The following is an 18,669-nucleotide window of genomic DNA, read 5'->3' as shown; positions in this document are numbered from 1 at the left end:
TTTCCGAAGGGATTTCAAAGGGAAAAGCAACACATGCGGTCATTCATGTCCTGCCGTTCAGATGGACCATTACACTCATATCAGATCGGCACTTTTGATGTGCCGAGTGACGGAACAAAATAAATAGCGAGCGCAAGTCTGTGAAAGATTTGCAATGCAGTGCGTTAATTAACGAAGGGCTATACCAATTAGGCGCCCATGATTGCTGTGTGACTGTCAGTGCAGGCACGCAGTTTGGGACTCGGCGCAGAGTAACACCACTGTTTACTGAACACAAAGACCGTAAACAAGCGCTGGCAGCGAGGACACTGCCGAGTGTGCCCAGCTGAGCATTTCAAAGAATATATGGCTTTTTCAAAGAGCTTAACTTTATCTTAACAAAAAGGAGAGAAACTTAGTGTTTGACACATGTAGTTTTTAGGCACAGAACATGATTAAAAGGGCCTGTGTTTATACCAAGAATAGAAATCAGTATATTGTTCGTATAAAAGCAGATCATCCTGCATTACTATTTGGAATTACGCTATAAACCTGAAATATGAGAGAAAGATGGTTGGCCCTTTGATCCTGTACTAAATGCAATATGATGGTATAATGTGGAGAATTAGTAGAAAGGCATAAAATCAATTAAACATTTGATTAAATATTTTATTTTACAAGCAAAATTCCAAACTTGCTTTAGTTTTAACTACTTTTCTTTGTTCTGCGTGATAGTAAACTCAATATTTTGAGGTTTTGGGACTGTTGGTCGACAATAACAAACATATTTGAAGACGTCACGTTGGGCTTAAGGACATTTTTAAATAGTATTTTCTGACATTTTACAGCCCATCACTAAAAAAAAAAGCAGTGGAGTTAACATTTTAGGTTAATGATCATAAAAGATATGGTACCCTCAAAGCACAGATGTTTTGTAAAAAAACTAACTGTCTGTTTTTCTTTTTCATAATAAACTGTTCCAAGTCCTTATTTAAATTCCAGTTATGCATCTCTCCAAACACTGAAACAATTCAGGTAACAGGATGGAAACAATCACTCACGCAGGAAAAATGTCACTGGTTTTGGCCTCCAGTTATATTTATCCCTGTGTTTAAACAGGTTCTAATTGTAATAATATGTTCCCCTTTGTTCTGCTGTTGCACAACTCCACTCAGAGAACAAACACTTCATTAATCGGGTAGACTACGTTAGGTAGTCAGTAATGAGGTGAATGTTTGAAGATAAAAGCGATAATGACCCAAATGTTTGGTTCACACACATAATTTTGCATTTATTGACAAGAATGATACAGGTCTGCTGTGGGACACACGGAGGTCAAGCCGACTAGCAGATGGGTGTCTTCAGTTTACTTAGCAGACCTCCGGGTCCTCTTGTCCCAGGAGAAGTTTGCTCCGTAGGATTTCACCCGGGGCTTTGCGCTCCTCTTCTCCGTTACATCGTAGCTCCAACCTGAAGCAACAACATCAGAGTAAGAGATGGGGGCGAGAACGTCACGCATGTTCACATTGGACGAGTTCCAAACACAATGAGGTGTTTTGTAGACATCAACAGGCTGTGTGTAGTCAGAACTGCACTAATCACTTTCATGGTGCAATAAACAGAGTAAACCAGTTTCCTTTGCTTAGTTTCAACAAACTTTCCCAGATGGTTCAGTTCTGAGTCAAAGTGAGCTTTCTGTTGAGGGTTGCTGGACAGAAAACTACATCATATGTGTTTAACTTGAACTAACGCAGGATTAGTATTCTCCTAATGTTTTATTACTTGCTTTCTTATGATGTCAGACGTCTTTGTTGCCATAAAGGTACTTTAGGGTGTTTTACTGCCATCATTATCACCTACAATCCTCGCTTTGAAGGGTTTAATAAGCTGTGAACAGCTTTTATTTAAAATAATTATATTGTCCATATCTAAAGAGTATGATGGTCTCTGCTAGACTCAGATGGTCAAGTGCTGCAGTGATGCTTTGCATTATGTAAGATGCTGTAACTGACTATTATAGATTGGCATAAAGTGCACATTGATTCAGATTAAATCTAGTTACTCCTGCACTGAGCTAATCCCTCTCTGATGCCGTCAACGCAGCGAAACTGGCAACCAACTCACTTCCTAACAGCGGCAACCTAATACCAATCCTACAGTACAGTAATACAACCAATACATCTTCCAATTAACTGTGTGTGTGTGTGTGTGTGTGTGACGAAAGTGTCGCTTTAAATGTTTTACCATTTTTCTCAGCGAAAGCGACGGCATCTTCCTTGGAGGAGAAGGAAAGCATCATGTTGGATAAGGGATCAGCCCTGAAAGGCAGAAACAGCTGTTAGACACACAAAAAGTTACAAATAACTGGAGGCAAATATCATAAGTAACGTTTTATGATCCAAAGTGCAAACACTTTAAAACAGAGGTAAGGATACAGGGTGTCGTATGTTGTGCAGATTGTAAAACCCTTTGAGGTTCATTTGAGATTTTGGGCTTTATAACTAAACTTGACTTCATAGCAGCGATCATGTCCTACAAGTCTGATGAAAAGAGAAATAATGTCACGTCAGTGTATGTGCTGTAGAAATGTGCAGGAGGGAGGCTCTTACGTTGAGGCCCAGCCCATCAGCGGGTTCTCCCAGCGCTCCCTGGTATCAAAGTCCATCTTCCACTTCTTGGTGCTGTTGGCGCCGGACTGCATGGCTGTTTTGGCGGGAACAAAGATGTGAACCTTACGTGTTTTGATGTGCTCCTCTGGGACTCCCGTCAGAGTGCTGATGTCCTGCGGGACAGAAACAAAAACACATCCTACTGTAAGTAAGACTTGATGTGAATTTCAGACGGGAGAATACCAGCACACACACACACACACACACACACACACACACACACACACACACACACACACACACACACACACACACACACACACACACACACACACACACACACACACACACACACACACACACACACACACACACACACACACACACACACACACACACACACACACACACCTGAATGAAAGCTGAAACATTGGCCAGTTAGGAATCTACAATGAAAACTGAAATCTTATACAAATGTGTATCAAGTAAACAATGCAGGAATTAATCAGTGCTAGCTCTTTGTAAGCTACACAGTTCAAACTAACTCCAAAGGTAGTAAAGACTTCCCATTTATGCTACCATGTGTATAAAAATAATGTTTTCTTTGGTTGCAGAATCTTCCAGAACTATTCCATGTGCTGATTTGACCTACAAAGAATAAAAGTTCATGCAGAGATATGTGTGCGCGTGTTGTTTGAGAAAGGTCATCCGTCAGTTAGCGTGCAGATGTTATAAAATACAACCTGAAGTTCTGACAATGTGCACTTACTGTCAGAAGAATGGAGTGAGGAAAATGTTCAGTGGCAATAAAAGCACATTATGTTTCTTTCCGTTTGTACTTCATATCAATCTGTAGAGATTTATTCTCACTTTTTAAATATCAGGTTAAAAAAATAGTGTCAGAAAAACAATAAAACATGAAAAACCCAAGGAGTGAACGCTATTTATAGGTATCGTACAACTGTTGCAACCACAAATAAAAGTGTCCTGTGCTTCCACCTGTCAGACTGTGGCTGTGATATTTAAAACATTTTAGAGTACTCGTCCGAGGCAACAGTTCAGTCATTCACTATGTTTTCTTTTTAGAGTTTAAATATGTACAATTTCTGTATAACTGAACTGCATTAGAAAAGAACAAGAATTAACTATAGCGTACATGTGAGCACGTCGATAATGTATTCAAGGGACACGTATAATAATGGCCATCTTTGTGCTGCTATTCATACCATTTTGTACCGAGGTGGATGAAATTAATGCCTAATACTCGAGGTGATTTATTCCAGACCATCAGAAAGTAGGCCAGCGCGACAAGTGGAGGGGGGGGGGGGGGGGCCTTTGGGCGTACTAAATGCATATTCCTGAGCAACTGGAGCCCCTTCAAGCTCCTATCAAGGATCTGGTCCAATTCTTCAGGGAATTAGCAAACAAGCAATGGGAAGTCGGCGACAAAACACAGACGAACCTCCCAGCACGCAGGCACCAGCCACCCAAGACTGAGGGCTTTCCAGAGCGCTCTCCTTTCAATACAAGAATTTTACACATTTCAATGGCCATTACAACTTCAAAGAATCAAATTTTCATCATTGTCTGTCATCTGCCAGTTGATTTGTAGAAAGGGGGTCGTTTTGCATGAACTCCACACAAAAGCCCGCCTTTCCTTTGGCAAAGGAGCTTCCAATGGTATTTAAGCCGAGTAAATTACAGGTCCAACTGCTAAACTACTGCTCGTTTCAGTGAAACATCTTTAGCCATGCTCAGAGGCACGATCAGACTGAATTTAATCATAAACAAGATCTGCACATTGAAAAGATTGTTAAAAATGAAAGGGAAAAGACGAACAAAGAGGAGGGGGGGGGACTTCACAAGTGGCTGGTAATTATTTCCGGCTGCCCTATCTACTTAACCTTAACAATTCCTTCTTGTCACAGAGAGGAGGAAAACATGTTCTCTTCACCCAAAGGGAGTAATGGTGGACGGTTCATGACACAATAACACACGGGACAGTGTGTGTGAGAGCGGGGTTTTTTGTTTTCATCTCGGAGGCTGCAGCAGGTGATCAAAAATGTCTTAACACATTGCTTTGTGCCACTTAGTTGTTATTTTTAATGGATAATGCTCAAAAGATTTGTTCTGGAGAGGTAAGAAAAGCTTCCTGGGAGTTTTGGAGTAAAGACAAGAACCATTAAAATACTTTGTACACAGTGAAGCATAACACATTTGGAGTTGTGAATCGAGGGGGAAAACATCATGTACAAAAAGTACCTTCTGAGTTGAGGTAAATCAAATTTGCAGTCAGAAACATTTAGCAGTGTTGTGGTCCGGTGTGTTCTGGGGATAGATGCATGAAAATCCCTCTCCGAGATGCATTAGAAATTATACCCTTGGGATTAGCAGGCCAGACTATGGTTACGCGTATATACGTTACATAAACCATAACTGACACATGAGGCCCATGTATGGTAAACTGCCGCAATAATTTGTCCAGATGTAGCAGACCTTAAATCTCATCTTAGGCGTGGATGAGCACAAAAGGTTCTTCATGAATGAGGGAGGATGTGTCAAAACAAAAGCTCTGCCAAATCACTGAAAACACTCTGCTCATTATCTGGCATTGTTTGCAAAAATACGAGTCTAGACTTCTATGATATTTGCATGCATTACACTGAAAGCTAGGAGGGTTATCGGCATAACAGACTCACCCACAATACCCGGATTCACAAAGGGAATGATTGTAGCTGGAATGTGGTGTGTTCCCAGGAAGACTAGAGAGGGCCATCACAAAAGGAAAACCCACACGGTGGGCACTTTTTCTTCTGCCATGTACAGGAAGCAAAATGAGAACTATCAAGTTTGACACTATTCACAGGGCCTTCACGGGGCCCTACAATACCTGGCTGGGCAGGCAGAATGCCGGGCTTAAGAAAGGGGGGAAAAAGGCTGGCAAAGTCTCCGTCACGTGAAAGCGTGTCCATATTTCTGACACCTCCAGGCTACGTGCCAAATAAAGAGCATAGGGGCTTGTCGCTGTGGGGCCGCTGGGCCCACCAGAATGCTGAAAGCTGGTACCCCTAATGCTCCAACAGAGACCTGGGACCGAAGATTTCTGTGTAAACAACATTCAAAGATCTCGATAAGTTGTGAAAACTGAAGGAAATAACGAGATCAAAAAGCAAGAAAAATAAGAATAGTATAAAACAAATAGTTTTCTAGGGTCGGAGTTTCCTCTAAATCAGGACATTTGTGGAACAAACTATCCAGATTAATGAGAAAGAATCTTTTCCTCGTCATTCATTTCTCCATTTAAAGAAGGATCCATTGTTTTGGTAAAACAGTAAATAAAAAGGACTCTCTGTCCCTGTGAACTAAGATTTATTTGCCCTTAAAGAGATATTAAACATTTGGCACAGGGGTATAGAAAGTCATTCATTCCTTTACAGGCAATATACTGCCGATCCAGTTTCTCAGTGTTAACAAAAAGTGCAAATGTAAAACATATTAGCTGTAAGTAAGATTGTCTTTGCAACCGGCTTGTTATGTTAATGGTCTCTCCTCTCTCATCTATGCGCTACTGTGCAGCCCTCAAGTGGGTAAAGACTACATAAAACTGCAAAAACACAAAGTAAAATGTCTTGAACAGCACCCTCCCAAAGCAGTAAACCTGGGGGAAACACTGGTTCCGCTATGCTAGCTGCGTTGTGCCGCTCATCAGAACTGTGTTGTGTCTGTAGGACGCGGTCTTCAACTCGTTCAAGTGACTATGTAAGAGCTGTCCACAAGTCTGCAGTAATAACTTGCGGGCACTTTGCAGACCAGTTCTCACTTTCCCCGCGCTTTCCTCAAACATCTTCTCCGCTCTCGTAGTTGTTGTCTGCTGCGATGGTGGTTTCTTCTGCATCTCTGGATCAACAAACGATATCAGCTCACAAAAGCTTTTTCTTTCCACAAAGCTTAACGGGAGCACATCTCCAGTATACTGTGCAGTAACTGTGCTTTTAATATAGAGCCGGGTCACATTGTGTCAAACAACGTGTCTTAGCATAGTTCTAATTTGATTTTGCTATCATCAACATCTATTCATTCGGATTAAGCGCCGTTAAAAAATGGTCAGGAAAACCCTGCTGTTTCTTCTGGCATCATTGTTCTGTAAACACAACTGTAATATCGAGGTCAGCTAAATGTATCGAGTGCCTGTCCATAATATCGTACGATGAGTTGATAACGTAATTATCGTAACATATGCATCAAACGGTGTCAACACCAAACAACTACAGGATTGAAACACCACATGTACACGGGGAAATAAACAGTGGCACCAGAAATTACTATATTCTATACATCCCCTAAACATCTCAAATGAGGCTCACTGGGTCAAGGTTTGCGGGGAGAGTAACAAAAGGCGTCACAAGTGTTGATCAAGTGGATCAGCTGATTAATCGCGGCGGCAAAGACGTTCCCAATGGAAACTCTGTCTATTATATAATGTCTATTCATTTTAAACAACACCAACGCTCAATCGACAGATAGCGTCACTCAGCGACGGACTCGTTTGCAGGTCTGGTTTTAGCAAAGTAAGGTGACGTCTCTATTCTTTACTCCACCTACAAACCTGTGAATGGCTCTTATTTTTCAAACCAAGGGAACCAGCTGTCAATGAGCATAAAACCAAACCTTCCTGAGAAATTGAATACATGCTTCACTGGACTTCACTAAACTGTCTTCCAGTCACTACTGTCCCCAAACAGTTTATTACATCTCGTCAGTTTCCGATGATTTGCAGGTGTGCGTCCACATTTCTTGCAGCTGAAAGGTGGTTTGACAGTAAGAGGATATCTCTTAATATTGAAAACCGGTTATTGAATAGCGGTTCATACTGGGATACCTGGAACGTCTTGGGGTTTGACAAAATGTAGACGAGGACTCGTCTTCTTCTGAACACACTACTGTTCGTTCACTTAGAGAATTGAATAGCCCTGTCTGTTTCACTCAATCACCCGATACTTCCTTTGTGCCTGTTTAGAAAAAGACGATCATTTCAAACCTAAAATAAACCACAACATTCACATCTGTTCTTCCAATGATCCCGTCTCAATTATGATTAGCTCTCCAATGAACCAGAGGAGTGAGATAGTGTGAGGCAGACATGAAGTTAGAAAGAACACCAAACATTCTCTGCTCACAGCTTCTCCAATGTCCAGATTTAATGCTTTTATATCGCTGGAAACTGAATATCTCTGCGTTTTGTTCTCTTGGTCGGACAGAACATTTAAACGACGGCTTAGGGGATGTTTTTCTATATTTTTTGACATTTTATCCACAAACCAAATAATCGATTAATTGAAAACATAATCATCCTATTCATTGATAATGAAAATAATCATTACTTGCAGTCGTATGTGCCTTCTAATCCTCGAAGATTGTCCCAGATACAGGGGGAAATTGTCCAAACACATTGGTACTGGTGGTCCGATTTCTAAGACTTGTTAGGGTTTACAAATCTAAACAGAGGTACGGAGTGTATTTTCCTGTTAGTACAGTAACCAAACAGACAAACAAATAGAGGATGTCTGTGCATGACTGGCTCAGACTCTAGTCCACATTGTTATGGATGATGGCGGACACGGTGACACAAGTACAGTCCAGCCTATCTTAGCACGAACATCCGCATGCCAAAACTGCAGCTTGGCAGCCAGGAGGGGTCACAAGGTCAGCCGAGCTGAATCATGTTGAGTCAGCATGTGGTGAAAGCCCAAACACATCACCCTTAACCCCCCACTGTCCAGCCCACACCCAGACCAAGAGCCTCACTCATCAGCCTTCGCCGGTTCCCACCTTCAGACGTCTTTGAAGTGGAGAAAGCGTGCCAATTACTGATTGGACATAGGGGGCGTCTCTAATAGAAACAAATATTATGTTGCTTCCTCATGTGTGGGAGTGGTTCAACACTAGAGAACGAGAAGCAGCTGGCATGAGGGTCATCTCGAATCTCACATTACACATACCGGTGAGGATCGGAAAGAGAGGACAGAGGGGGGGGGGGCGGTGGGGGGAGTGCATTTATGAATATGCAGGCACACTTGTGGTACGCAATATCAAAGACAGCAGTTGAAATGTGTTTCTATAAGTAAAATGCTTTATAAATAACCCCAAACTCTCATAATGTATCAAGCAAAAATGGCAATCATTCTCATTATATATTTTTTATAATGAAATCATTTTAAATATTTTAATTGATAATAAGTAAACAGTGCAACAAAAGAACACATTAATTTGGTAGTGCACATTAAGGCTGTAACTAAAGGTTTATTGCCAATTATTCTATTAATTAGGCGATTAATCGTTTGGTCTAGAAAATGTCTTGGAATCAATAGTAGAAAAACCACAAAGATATTCAGTGTACTATCGTAGACTACTAGGAAAATATTCACATTTGCGAAGCTGGAACGAGATAATTGTTAAAAATGACTGACTTTAACAATAAATCCATTGTCAAGGTCGACGATACATTTTCTGTGTGTCTGAGATGCTATAACAAACTACAATAAAATGGTAAAATTGGAAACCAGAGCTCAAAACTACTTTGTGAAATTAGAAAAAGGAGCTGCTAGCTTACAAACAGCATGAACAAATGGACGTGTAGGCACACAGAAGTAGCAAGCCTTTTTGTATCCGCTCTGCAAACACAACACTTTGCAGCTAGGCACTTCCTAAAACTACCCAGCGCTGACAGGGCTGAGGAGTCCTCTTAAGAGGCTTAGTCTCTATGGAAGAGAGTGTTAATGAATGAAATACTATTTAGTGGATGATACATAATAAAGCCTCTTGTCTGGCACTCTTCAAAGACCAACATCCTCTGACCCACTACTCCAAACTTGAGCCGCAAGATTTTTTGCATAAGCGCGCCGTATGAGAGGGCAACCAGACAAAACAGACACTTAAGTTGTCTATGTGCAAAGGAGGGAGGAAGGGTGGGAGAGGAGGATGAGAGGGAGAGGAAGGGGGGTGGGGTGGTGAATGTGGTCTGCTGCACTGTAGGTCACTCTGTGTCTGAGGCTAGACAGGCTTAGAGAATATACACCCCAGTACTGCAGACTTAAACTGCTTGTGCTAAATATATCCTCATAGTTGGGATAGCTGGATTTTTATTGTGGTTCTGTGTGTACGTTGTCTTATGCACTGATTGTCTTGCAATTGCCAAATGTGAAAGCAAATACCTGAGGTTGTATTGGTTGAGGGTATTTGTCCAATGACAATCTCAAAACACATTTAATTCAGCAGGAAATTGAGTTCTCAAGTGTCACCAAGCAAACTGGCATGTACAATGGAAAAGCTGTAACTCAGATGATCTCGTGTTAACCAGCTTGCTTTGACTGACTTCTGTATCAGGGAGTTGTTCTGAAGTCTTTGCGTGATAAATCTTGACTGATGGACTCGGGCTCTTTCAATCGGATTTCAATTTAAGTCTTAAAAAACAACCAACAACTTAAGACTCAACAACGTCGCTGCAATCAAAGCCCACATCTTTTGTCCAGATGTGATGTTACCAAGCAAGCACTGTGCTCTAAATACACAAGAAAACAAAGATTTCAGATTAGCAAACTCAACATGCCAAGCATCAAACAATCCTACCGGTTTAATACTCTCTTCCTCTCCCCCTCTACCTCCCTCCGTCCCCCTCGATTCCCCGCACTCTAATAACTGTCCTCCTCTGTCTCGTAAAACCCTAGTGCCTTTAGAGAACTCTATAACAAGGCTTCACAAGCGCTTTAAGATTATGGTGTTGTCTTTATGTGGAGAGAGGGAGTGCACTTGGCCACGGCTGAAGCAGGAGTAGACGCTCAGACACTCAGGTGGGAGATATTGTATTATCACATATTGAAGCAGCTGCTAAGGTTATAACCGCAGTTGTTCCTGCAAAAGGCCAGGGAGTAAAGCGAAGGCCCGACTCTAATTGAAGGAGGTCGCAGACATTCCGTGTAAAGCTGTGTATCAGTGGCCAGCCAGCCGGACCCTGGGAGCTGCCCAGCATGCTTAATCAAACAGTAATTACAAACAAAAGCAGGTCGGCATCGGCACTGTAGGGAACAGCTTTGGGCACTGGAACTCCATCACGCAGGTCTTTTTATTTGCCATTATTTCTGAAATTCAGACAATGCCTTCAAAGTTTTGCTTATAAAAGTCTCAACCTTTAGGCAGATTTGTCATCGTGAGCTGTTAAATACGAGGAAACACATGAAAACAGTCGAGATCCGCAGTAGCGCTGCAATAAACGATTGCATTCATTATTTAATCTGCCGTTTACGGTCTTCATAATTGATGAATTGTTCGGTCAACAAAATGACTATGGTGACTATCAAGTTGTGTTTTTTGTCCAAAGATATTTAATTTTTTTTAATCACATTTGCACTTCTGAAGCACAAACTTTTGTATTGAATGACTTTACCCAGGGTTGTAAATTAACTCGTCTTTCTTCCTGTCACTGTAGCTGGTGGATTACAAAATCTAGCAGCCGCTCAATAGATTACTATTGTTTTTTTAGGCAGGTGAGCGAAGAAAATCAAGCCACTTTCATAGTTTACCAGCATGTGACTGGTGGCTGGTGCTCATTTCCAACCCTGCTTTAAACCTGAAATAATGGACAAGCTGTGAACACAACCCTAACATATGATCATCTTTTAAGTTGAAATGGCAAACCTATAAGCAAGTAAGTAACATTATCATTCATTAAGAGTTGTCTTTCTGTCCACCTGGTGAACGTAAGACCAAAATGTACTGTGCGTGTCAATGCTCCACTTTGTTCACTAGTTTGTTCACTTGTCCATCTGCTGGACAGGTCGTGTACAGAGGGTTTCTGTCTGCCGCTGCTGAAAACACCACTGATGAGAGCTGAGAGAGTGAACCAAAGCAATGAGATGCAAGCGTTAAAAAGCTCAGAAATAAAGAGTCGGGGAACACTTCACTGTGGGTATATCATCACTACGAGCAACATAGCCATTTTATCCATTATTATTATAAAAACATTGGTTAAAGCCACTTTAATGAATAATCAAAGCAGTTGGCCATTATTTCTTGCCTTCAGCCTCCACTAAAAGTGTTCACAAATGCCATTAAAAATCCTATTTACTGGATTAGTTCACATTTTTGACCCGCAGGAGATTCTTGCCCTTCATAGCCTAAATTTACCCGTAATAGAGAGGGCCAACAAAAAAAACTCTAGAGACACAAGTTCCTGCAAGGTTTGCATTTTTTGGGACAGACGAGAACTAAGGACAAGATAATGAGTGTCACACAAACATTCAGACAGAGTTTTTGGAGTGAATTCAAAATATCATTTACCCGGGCCAAAATGCAACCTCATCTAAATGAGGTTATTCAGAAATGTTCACTATAACACAAGCGGCACACCACATACTCCGCGGGCTGCCCGAGAGAGACAGCGTGCAAACCCACCATAACCTCTCAGTGGGTCAAGACCTTTGTTTGATTGGTCTAACCAGAAAGCAATTCACACTTATTGACCGCCTGATGAATGACTAGCGTGCTGACATATGCATCCCCAACAAGGGAGAGTGCTCTCGTTGCCCTCTTACATGTGAGACGAAGACCACTGTACTGTAAACAGCTGAGGGCCTCTCTTTTCGGCCTGTCTGGGTGAGCATTAGAGTACTTCCCGCCGTCGCCAGCAACAGCATGCCACAAAGGAACCTCTGTGGCCGACAACACTGAAGTGGCCACTGTCTTTTTCCTGAGTCTCAGGGTGTCTCACAAACTTTTTTCCATGCAAGCTTCTTTTCTTTCACCCCCTCCCCATTTTTAGAGGCCCTTTTTTCCTCTCCTCTGCTGTTCCTCTCAGTGGCCCCTACTGAGAGGACAGAGACAGACACTCCGCCCAGCCAAAGGTTTGTCTGCCAGTATGGTCAGCTTTGGTCTGGAACAAAAGCACACTGACGCTGCCCACACACAGCAACCCCCCCCCCCCCCCCCCCCCCCCCCCCCCAAACAAGTCCACAACAGACTCCCACATTCTCCCCAAACTCCCTCTTTCTCCGTTATCTCCTATCTCCTTCGTCTTTTATTGACAAAGCCTTCACTTCAAAGATCCTTTTTTTTGTTTTGGTACATTGCTAACCTTGACTTCAAATGCATGCTTATTGCTGTTTAGGCACCAAGGACCCCGTCTGATGAAATATAAAGCTAGATACCGCTGTACCACATAATTCATAGAAGAAGTAATCCTGTGAACTAGCTTTGATTACACCATTTACATTGAAAACTGCTATCCAAAAGCTTTTGGAGCTACACTGTTTGCCCACGCCCCACCAGTTGACAAGAGTAAGACTGCTCACAGGAAGTCATGAAACAAAGCCACTGATGGAGTCTCCAACTGCTAGGTAAATGGACAAAATACAGCATTTTAGCCTCAAAGGGATTTCATCATCCAGTACGTTTACATGCAGCAGTCGGCTTTCTCCAGTTACTTTCTTAAACATCATGTTCATGTTTGGGACAGGGGTTTAGAAAAGCCTGATTTCCCAACAAAATTCTTCTGGAGGAAGAAGTTTACTTGGTGATGTATTTACCCGCTGGAATAGCAACTGATGCTGATTTTTGTTATCCATTAAGATTATGTGAAAAAATGGCCATCAAAAGTTCAGAGTGACCAAGACGACAACTTAAAATTGCTCGTTTTGTCTGACTAATAGTCCAAACTCGGCCAAGAAAAACTTATCATACATGGAAAATAGCTACATAATACACATCTCCATACATAAATACGTTTAAATATAAGCTGTGAGAAAAACTGGGAAGCCTAAAGAAAACAGAGAAAAAGAAAACGTATATATATATTTGACAGAAAACACGTGACGTCTATGCGTTTATTGAAACCAGGAAACTTTAATGCATCCAGTCAAAGGATCCAAAAAGCAGGTCATGTGACTGATTGGTTGTTGTTGTTACTATTGTTACAATAGGTGCGGCCACACCCGTTTTGTTCTGTTTGTTATTAGCCCTGACAGAGACTAGGTCGAAACATGTTGGCTTTTTTAATGATTTAGCCACTACGATAAAAGACTTTTGAATATTTCCTTCCTCCCTCGATAAAGAGGGAGCACAATAATAAATTCCAATGTGTGAAGTGTAATTTACTGTAAATGTGACAGTGAGGACAAAACAGAGCTGGATAAGACTTGTGCAGTATGCAAGCTATGTCATGTCAATAGAGGCAGGGCAACTCACATGCATATCAGCCTGCTGTTGTTGATGCCAAACAAAGAACCCTCCAGCACATGTCAAAGCTTCAACACCAGAAAGAGCTAAATAGATCACTAGTGTTACTTTAAAGCATAACTGCCATACAACACGCACACGTTATGGCAATACTTCACTACAACAGCATCACTCACTCTTAGAATTGCATTTGTGGATAATAGTAATCATGCCATTGTTGTGTGGCCATATAGTTAAGAAAACCATATGGGAATCAAATACTTCGATACATCATCATTCTGTAATCAAAATAAAATAGATTTTTGCTTTAAGGTGCCGAGAGATTCCCAGCCTCATCCCCGTTTCTTCCATTTCTATTCTTTGCAAATGGTCACCGTCTGCACTGTACATTGTAACCTGACTGTAAATGACTGTACTGTATATTAACTGGTTGTTTTAGCAAGTGGAGACAACACCATACAAAACAATGTAATAAGTGGGTATGCATTCGTTAATGTTAATACATCTTTTATGGTGGTCCACAGCCCTAATGATTTTGCTTTTTGAATAGGAATAATAGGAATTTCAGTGGCATCAAGCATTGTCATATTAAACTAGTTTTTCACCTAAACTCAATGTAGTAAACTATTCAGTAGTTGGAGTACCTTGTTTTCTAACTTGTGGAGAGGATCAATGGAGGCTGCGAGCGCATAATGAACTACCAACGATAACTTTTCCCATTATTATCATATTGTAACAAAAGCCTACTGTCTAATACAAGCTCATTGTGGCAGCGGAGAGTTTTTTAAACCATTTTTCCAGGAAGGTAATTGGAAGACAAACATCAATTTGTGTGTCACGCTGACAACGGAGGGATCCTTACCAATTTCTCATCAACAGTAATAAGCTGCGTGTCTTGTCCTGGTTTCCCTGCCAGCCTCGATGTTGATGTGCTTGTAGACCTGAAAACCATTAGATGAACATTACACGCAAAGTACAAACCGCCAAAGGCAGACAAGAAACAAAGAAGTAAATTACACAAACAAGTTGCACTGGGCAATCACTGACTATCTTGGAGGAGGCGGTGGGGCAAGGCCAGTGAAAAGGAAGAGACAAGGAGGGAATCCCCCCGCCACATATTAGTTCTGTCTGGTGAATCTCTGGCAGACTCTCGCGCTCATCCTAATGACAGGACGTGCTTAATGCTGGCTGTGGTCAACTGTCAGGCGAGGACTGTGTAGCTCTTTGTGAATGTGCAGCCGTGTACTGTCACAAAACAGCAATGTGCCATCATGGGTCAGTCGGGGAAGGGCTGATAATCATATTCCAGATACTGCAATTTATTTTCAAAGGTATGATTTTTACACTAAAAATGTTCCCTACATTATCTCATATATTAATTTATATATTAATCAATATAAAGATAAAATAGTAATCAAGGACACCATTGTGACCAACACAACTATGGTTTCTGCTGATGTAAACATTCTACATGGATGTCATTATATTTAAATGATTTGTTCTTTAAGTCATCTGATATTGCCAACAATTGGATTAATGAATGGATTGAAAATGAAAACATTCTGATAACTGATTATAAGGTCTATTCATTGGAATATTTGTAAAAATGCCAAATATTTGTTGGTTTTTCACTTTAAAAGGAGAGCTGTTGTGAAATGCATCATTTTAAAAGGTTACTTTATAATATTTGACAAAGCAATCGTTTATTCAAAGAGGAATTGATTGATTAATAAATAATGAAAATAGTTTTGCGATTGATCTGCCTTTTCTATTACTTCGCTAAAGACATTTTGTTTCAGAAACTAAAAAACTGTTTTATCAATTAAAGGGCATCAATTTCAATTAACTGACATTTAGGCAATGAAATACATTTCTGATTTTCACTTGGACCACACCATGTATCTTTTGGTTAAGCAATACAATTAAATCGGTCATCTCTTATTCATTGATAAATGATGAATCTGTGCAAAATGAAGTCAATGTCTTATTATAAAAACTGATGAGCTCATCACTTGTATTGTGTAAAGGGCAATTCTCGTATTGTTTCATTCTGTGAGGCAAAACAAAACCTAAAGTGTCGAATACATGCCTCCTTGCAACATGCACTGGATCACACTTTAGTAAACTGAGTATGAAAAGCTGCCCTGCCTTCATGTTCACTATTTGAGAAAGCTCTGTACCGGACGAAGAGCCACTTTGAGCTTGAAAATATTATTTTTATTACTTTATATAATATAATACATTTTAAAAAGGACCATTCGACAGGCTAATAATCCATGAAGGTATATTTCAAGAGCTGAGAGATACTTACAAAATAAAATATTGTTTTATTTTTGAGTCAGTACCCCAATATAATATAGCAATATCGTCGATTACGATATTGGTGTTTTTTTTCCGTCAATATTTTATTTAGTTTAGAGAATGATTAGTGGACTGCAAATAAAATCATTGTTGATATGACAGCCAAGCAATCATCTCATTTAGTTTGTCAAATGAAATTAAAACTAAACACAATTTCACTGTAATTAGCTCAGGAGAATATAAAATTAAAAAGTATTAATTTCACATAAAGTCACATACAGTATAACTACTGCCATATCATTGTATCAAATTAGCGTATCTTCCAACTCTAACCCCAGACAACACACATTTCTATTATGCACCTCTAAAAGTTAAAAAGCAAGTATAGGTATGTTACCAACTCATTTACTGCAGCTGATTTCTGGATGGCCCAACTATTGATTAAATATATAGTCTATTTTGCGGTATATTTGCCTGCCACCAATGTTTGTGAGATAAAATAAGATTAGACAAGACTTATTTGATTGCTGAGAAAATGTTTTGGAACAGCACAGGACAAATGTGTGCAGGGAAAAAGCATGAAGTAACATTACAGATATTACCGTTAAACGCTTCTTGCTGAATCATTGTTTTTAGTGCAGTAGACACAATATTTAAAGAACACATTGTAAACACGCAAAGGATAAAACAGAAAATCATATTATGTCCAGTATGTGATCAAACTAACTGCGTGTCTGTTACTGCAACAAATGCATTGTGTCGTAACATAAAAGCGTTGACTGTGTCGTGATATGTTGATGCTAGTTGTGTTAGCTTCCTACAGTTGACTGAAGGGTTAGCTGTTGAGCTGTAGTGAGTTAGACAGTGATATTGACCTTTCCGGTGAGGTCTGTTTTATTAAATAAAGTTCCCGTCTCGCCAAATATTAGTCATGGTATGCAGCACATGTTGTGGGGAGCAGCGGGAAACGTTTAATTGCGTTAGCTCTTAAACTGATTTCTAACTAGACTTAGCATTAGCTAATTAGCTGGCTAGCCGAGTGCTGTAAGGACACGGCATATCATTGCCATTAACAAACAGTCTAGTCACTTTAAATAATACATATGCGTGCAAGAAGGTAGTTAAGTGTGTAAACTCACATGGTGTGCCCAATAAAGAGCGAACACCTTTAACATGCTTTATGCAAGTGCTTTATGTTTTAACGCTGGCTAGCTTACGATCACTGTGACCTGCCAGACACACGGCCTCCTTGCTCCGTCTTTAGTAGATTTAGAGTTAAATGTTTCGAACAAAATGCCTTAGAGTAACACGTGCGATTATATAACTAATAAACAAACAATATGGAGTTACCTGATAGGATTCAGGGCCAATTTATAAGCTGCATTGAGCACAGATAAGCGTCCCAAGCCGAGAAGTGACATTGAGGACGCCATGATTGTTGTCAACAATGACGTACGGAGACCGCGAAGGAACAGACTGTACGAGGAGCGGGTGGAGGAGACAGCTGCAAAGAAATGGAGGACTGATGCCAGCGGCTAAAATTACTTTACATGGATGGACAGCGAGACATGTCCAGACATATCTAGCGTCTATTTACGCCACGGATGTTTTTTCATATCACAAATAACGATTAGGATGGTGTTAATGGAAAGAAACGCAGCACATCCAGAGGAATTCGCCTTTGCTTCATACTCCTAGAAGCTTATTTACCTTCTTTTTTTTATTTTATTATTATTTTCTTCCGTTTTTGTTTGATAAGATTATTAATTATTCAAACTGTGGTTCAAATATGACTCATAGGTTTATTAAACATGGATAGATTTTTTTTCTGAGCTTTCCCATTTTGTTTTGCTTGTTTAAAATGCTTTTGAATGCTTAAACTGATCTAAAGGGCTCTTCCATCTAATTTTTAAATGCCTATTCATGGTTTATGGAGTAGAGCTATTATTTACTGCAAACATTCTACAGTACAGCACATACGGTTAGTTGTGTGTTTAATCTGTGTATTGTCTGACCACACTGTATTCGAGGTGGGTAATGTGGATTTTTTTATTTTATTTTTTTATGAATATCTTGATATATATCATGATATATATCATGATATATATCTTGATATATATCATGATATATATCAAGATATATCATGATATATATCATGATATATATCATGATATAGTAATGTTTCTGGAAAATCATTTCAGAAACCATTTATGTATAAAATCACCAAGTTGAGAGGAATGTCTGTTTTTGGCTTTAACCTATTGCATTATCCCATTGAGGCAAATATCCTATTAAAAAATCCCCACCCACAATAACCTAATACATCCAAGATATAAGAGGATTGATTCCACAGTATAACAAGGATTTGTAAAACCCCTCATGGTGAATAAATGTATGTCATGTCACAGTATACTGTATATTGCTCAACCCTAGACTGTATGTAAGTCAAAAAGTTTGATTTAAGTTCAACTTCTTCTTTGAATGCACACATGCATTGATATTTTTGACATGTTTAACTACATGCTATTCACAAATCAATAATACAACAAAAAAG

At 40.1% G+C, this 18,669-nt stretch overlaps 1 protein-coding gene across 1 annotated transcript; it reads right to left on the bottom strand.

The window, feature by feature from the left end:
• Positions 1 to 1,244: 1,244 nt before the first annotated feature.
• On the bottom strand, positions 1,245 to 17,624 carry ndufs4 (NADH:ubiquinone oxidoreductase subunit S4). The gene is made up of 5 exons (XM_029440433.1): positions 17,466 to 17,624; positions 14,677 to 14,755; positions 2,589 to 2,761; positions 2,224 to 2,297; positions 1,245 to 1,449 (listed from the first exon to the last, which is right to left on the bottom strand). The coding sequence occupies exons 1-5, from the start codon at positions 17,546 to 17,548 to the stop codon at positions 1,346 to 1,348; spliced, it is 513 nt and encodes a 170-aa protein (XP_029296293.1). The 5' UTR covers positions 17,549 to 17,624; the 3' UTR covers positions 1,245 to 1,345.
• Positions 17,625 to 18,669: the final 1,045 nt, after the last annotated feature.

Source organism: Cottoperca gobio, chromosome 9 (assembly GCF_900634415.1).
Source record: "Cottoperca gobio chromosome 9, fCotGob3.1, whole genome shotgun sequence".
Taxonomy (NCBI): domain Eukaryota; kingdom Metazoa; phylum Chordata; class Actinopteri; order Perciformes; family Bovichtidae; genus Cottoperca; species Cottoperca gobio.
Note: the sequence above shows the minus strand (reverse complement) of the source record. Positions and strands in the feature narration are given on the sequence as shown.

Excerpts from the sequence above, each read along its gene's own strand:
- ndufs4 (XM_029440433.1), bottom strand. The coding sequence starts at position 17,548 with ATGGCGTCCTCAATGTCACTTCTCGGCTTGGGACGCTTATCTGTGCTC. Across the intron at positions 14,756-17,465 it reads TTGGCCCTGAATCCTATCAG|GTCTACAAGCACATCAACAT; the intron begins GTAACTCCATAT and ends AATGGTTTTCAG. Across the intron at positions 1,450-2,223 it reads CGCTTTCGCTGAGAAAAATG|GTTGGAGCTACGATGTAACG; the intron begins GTAAAACATTTA and ends TTGTTGCTTCAG.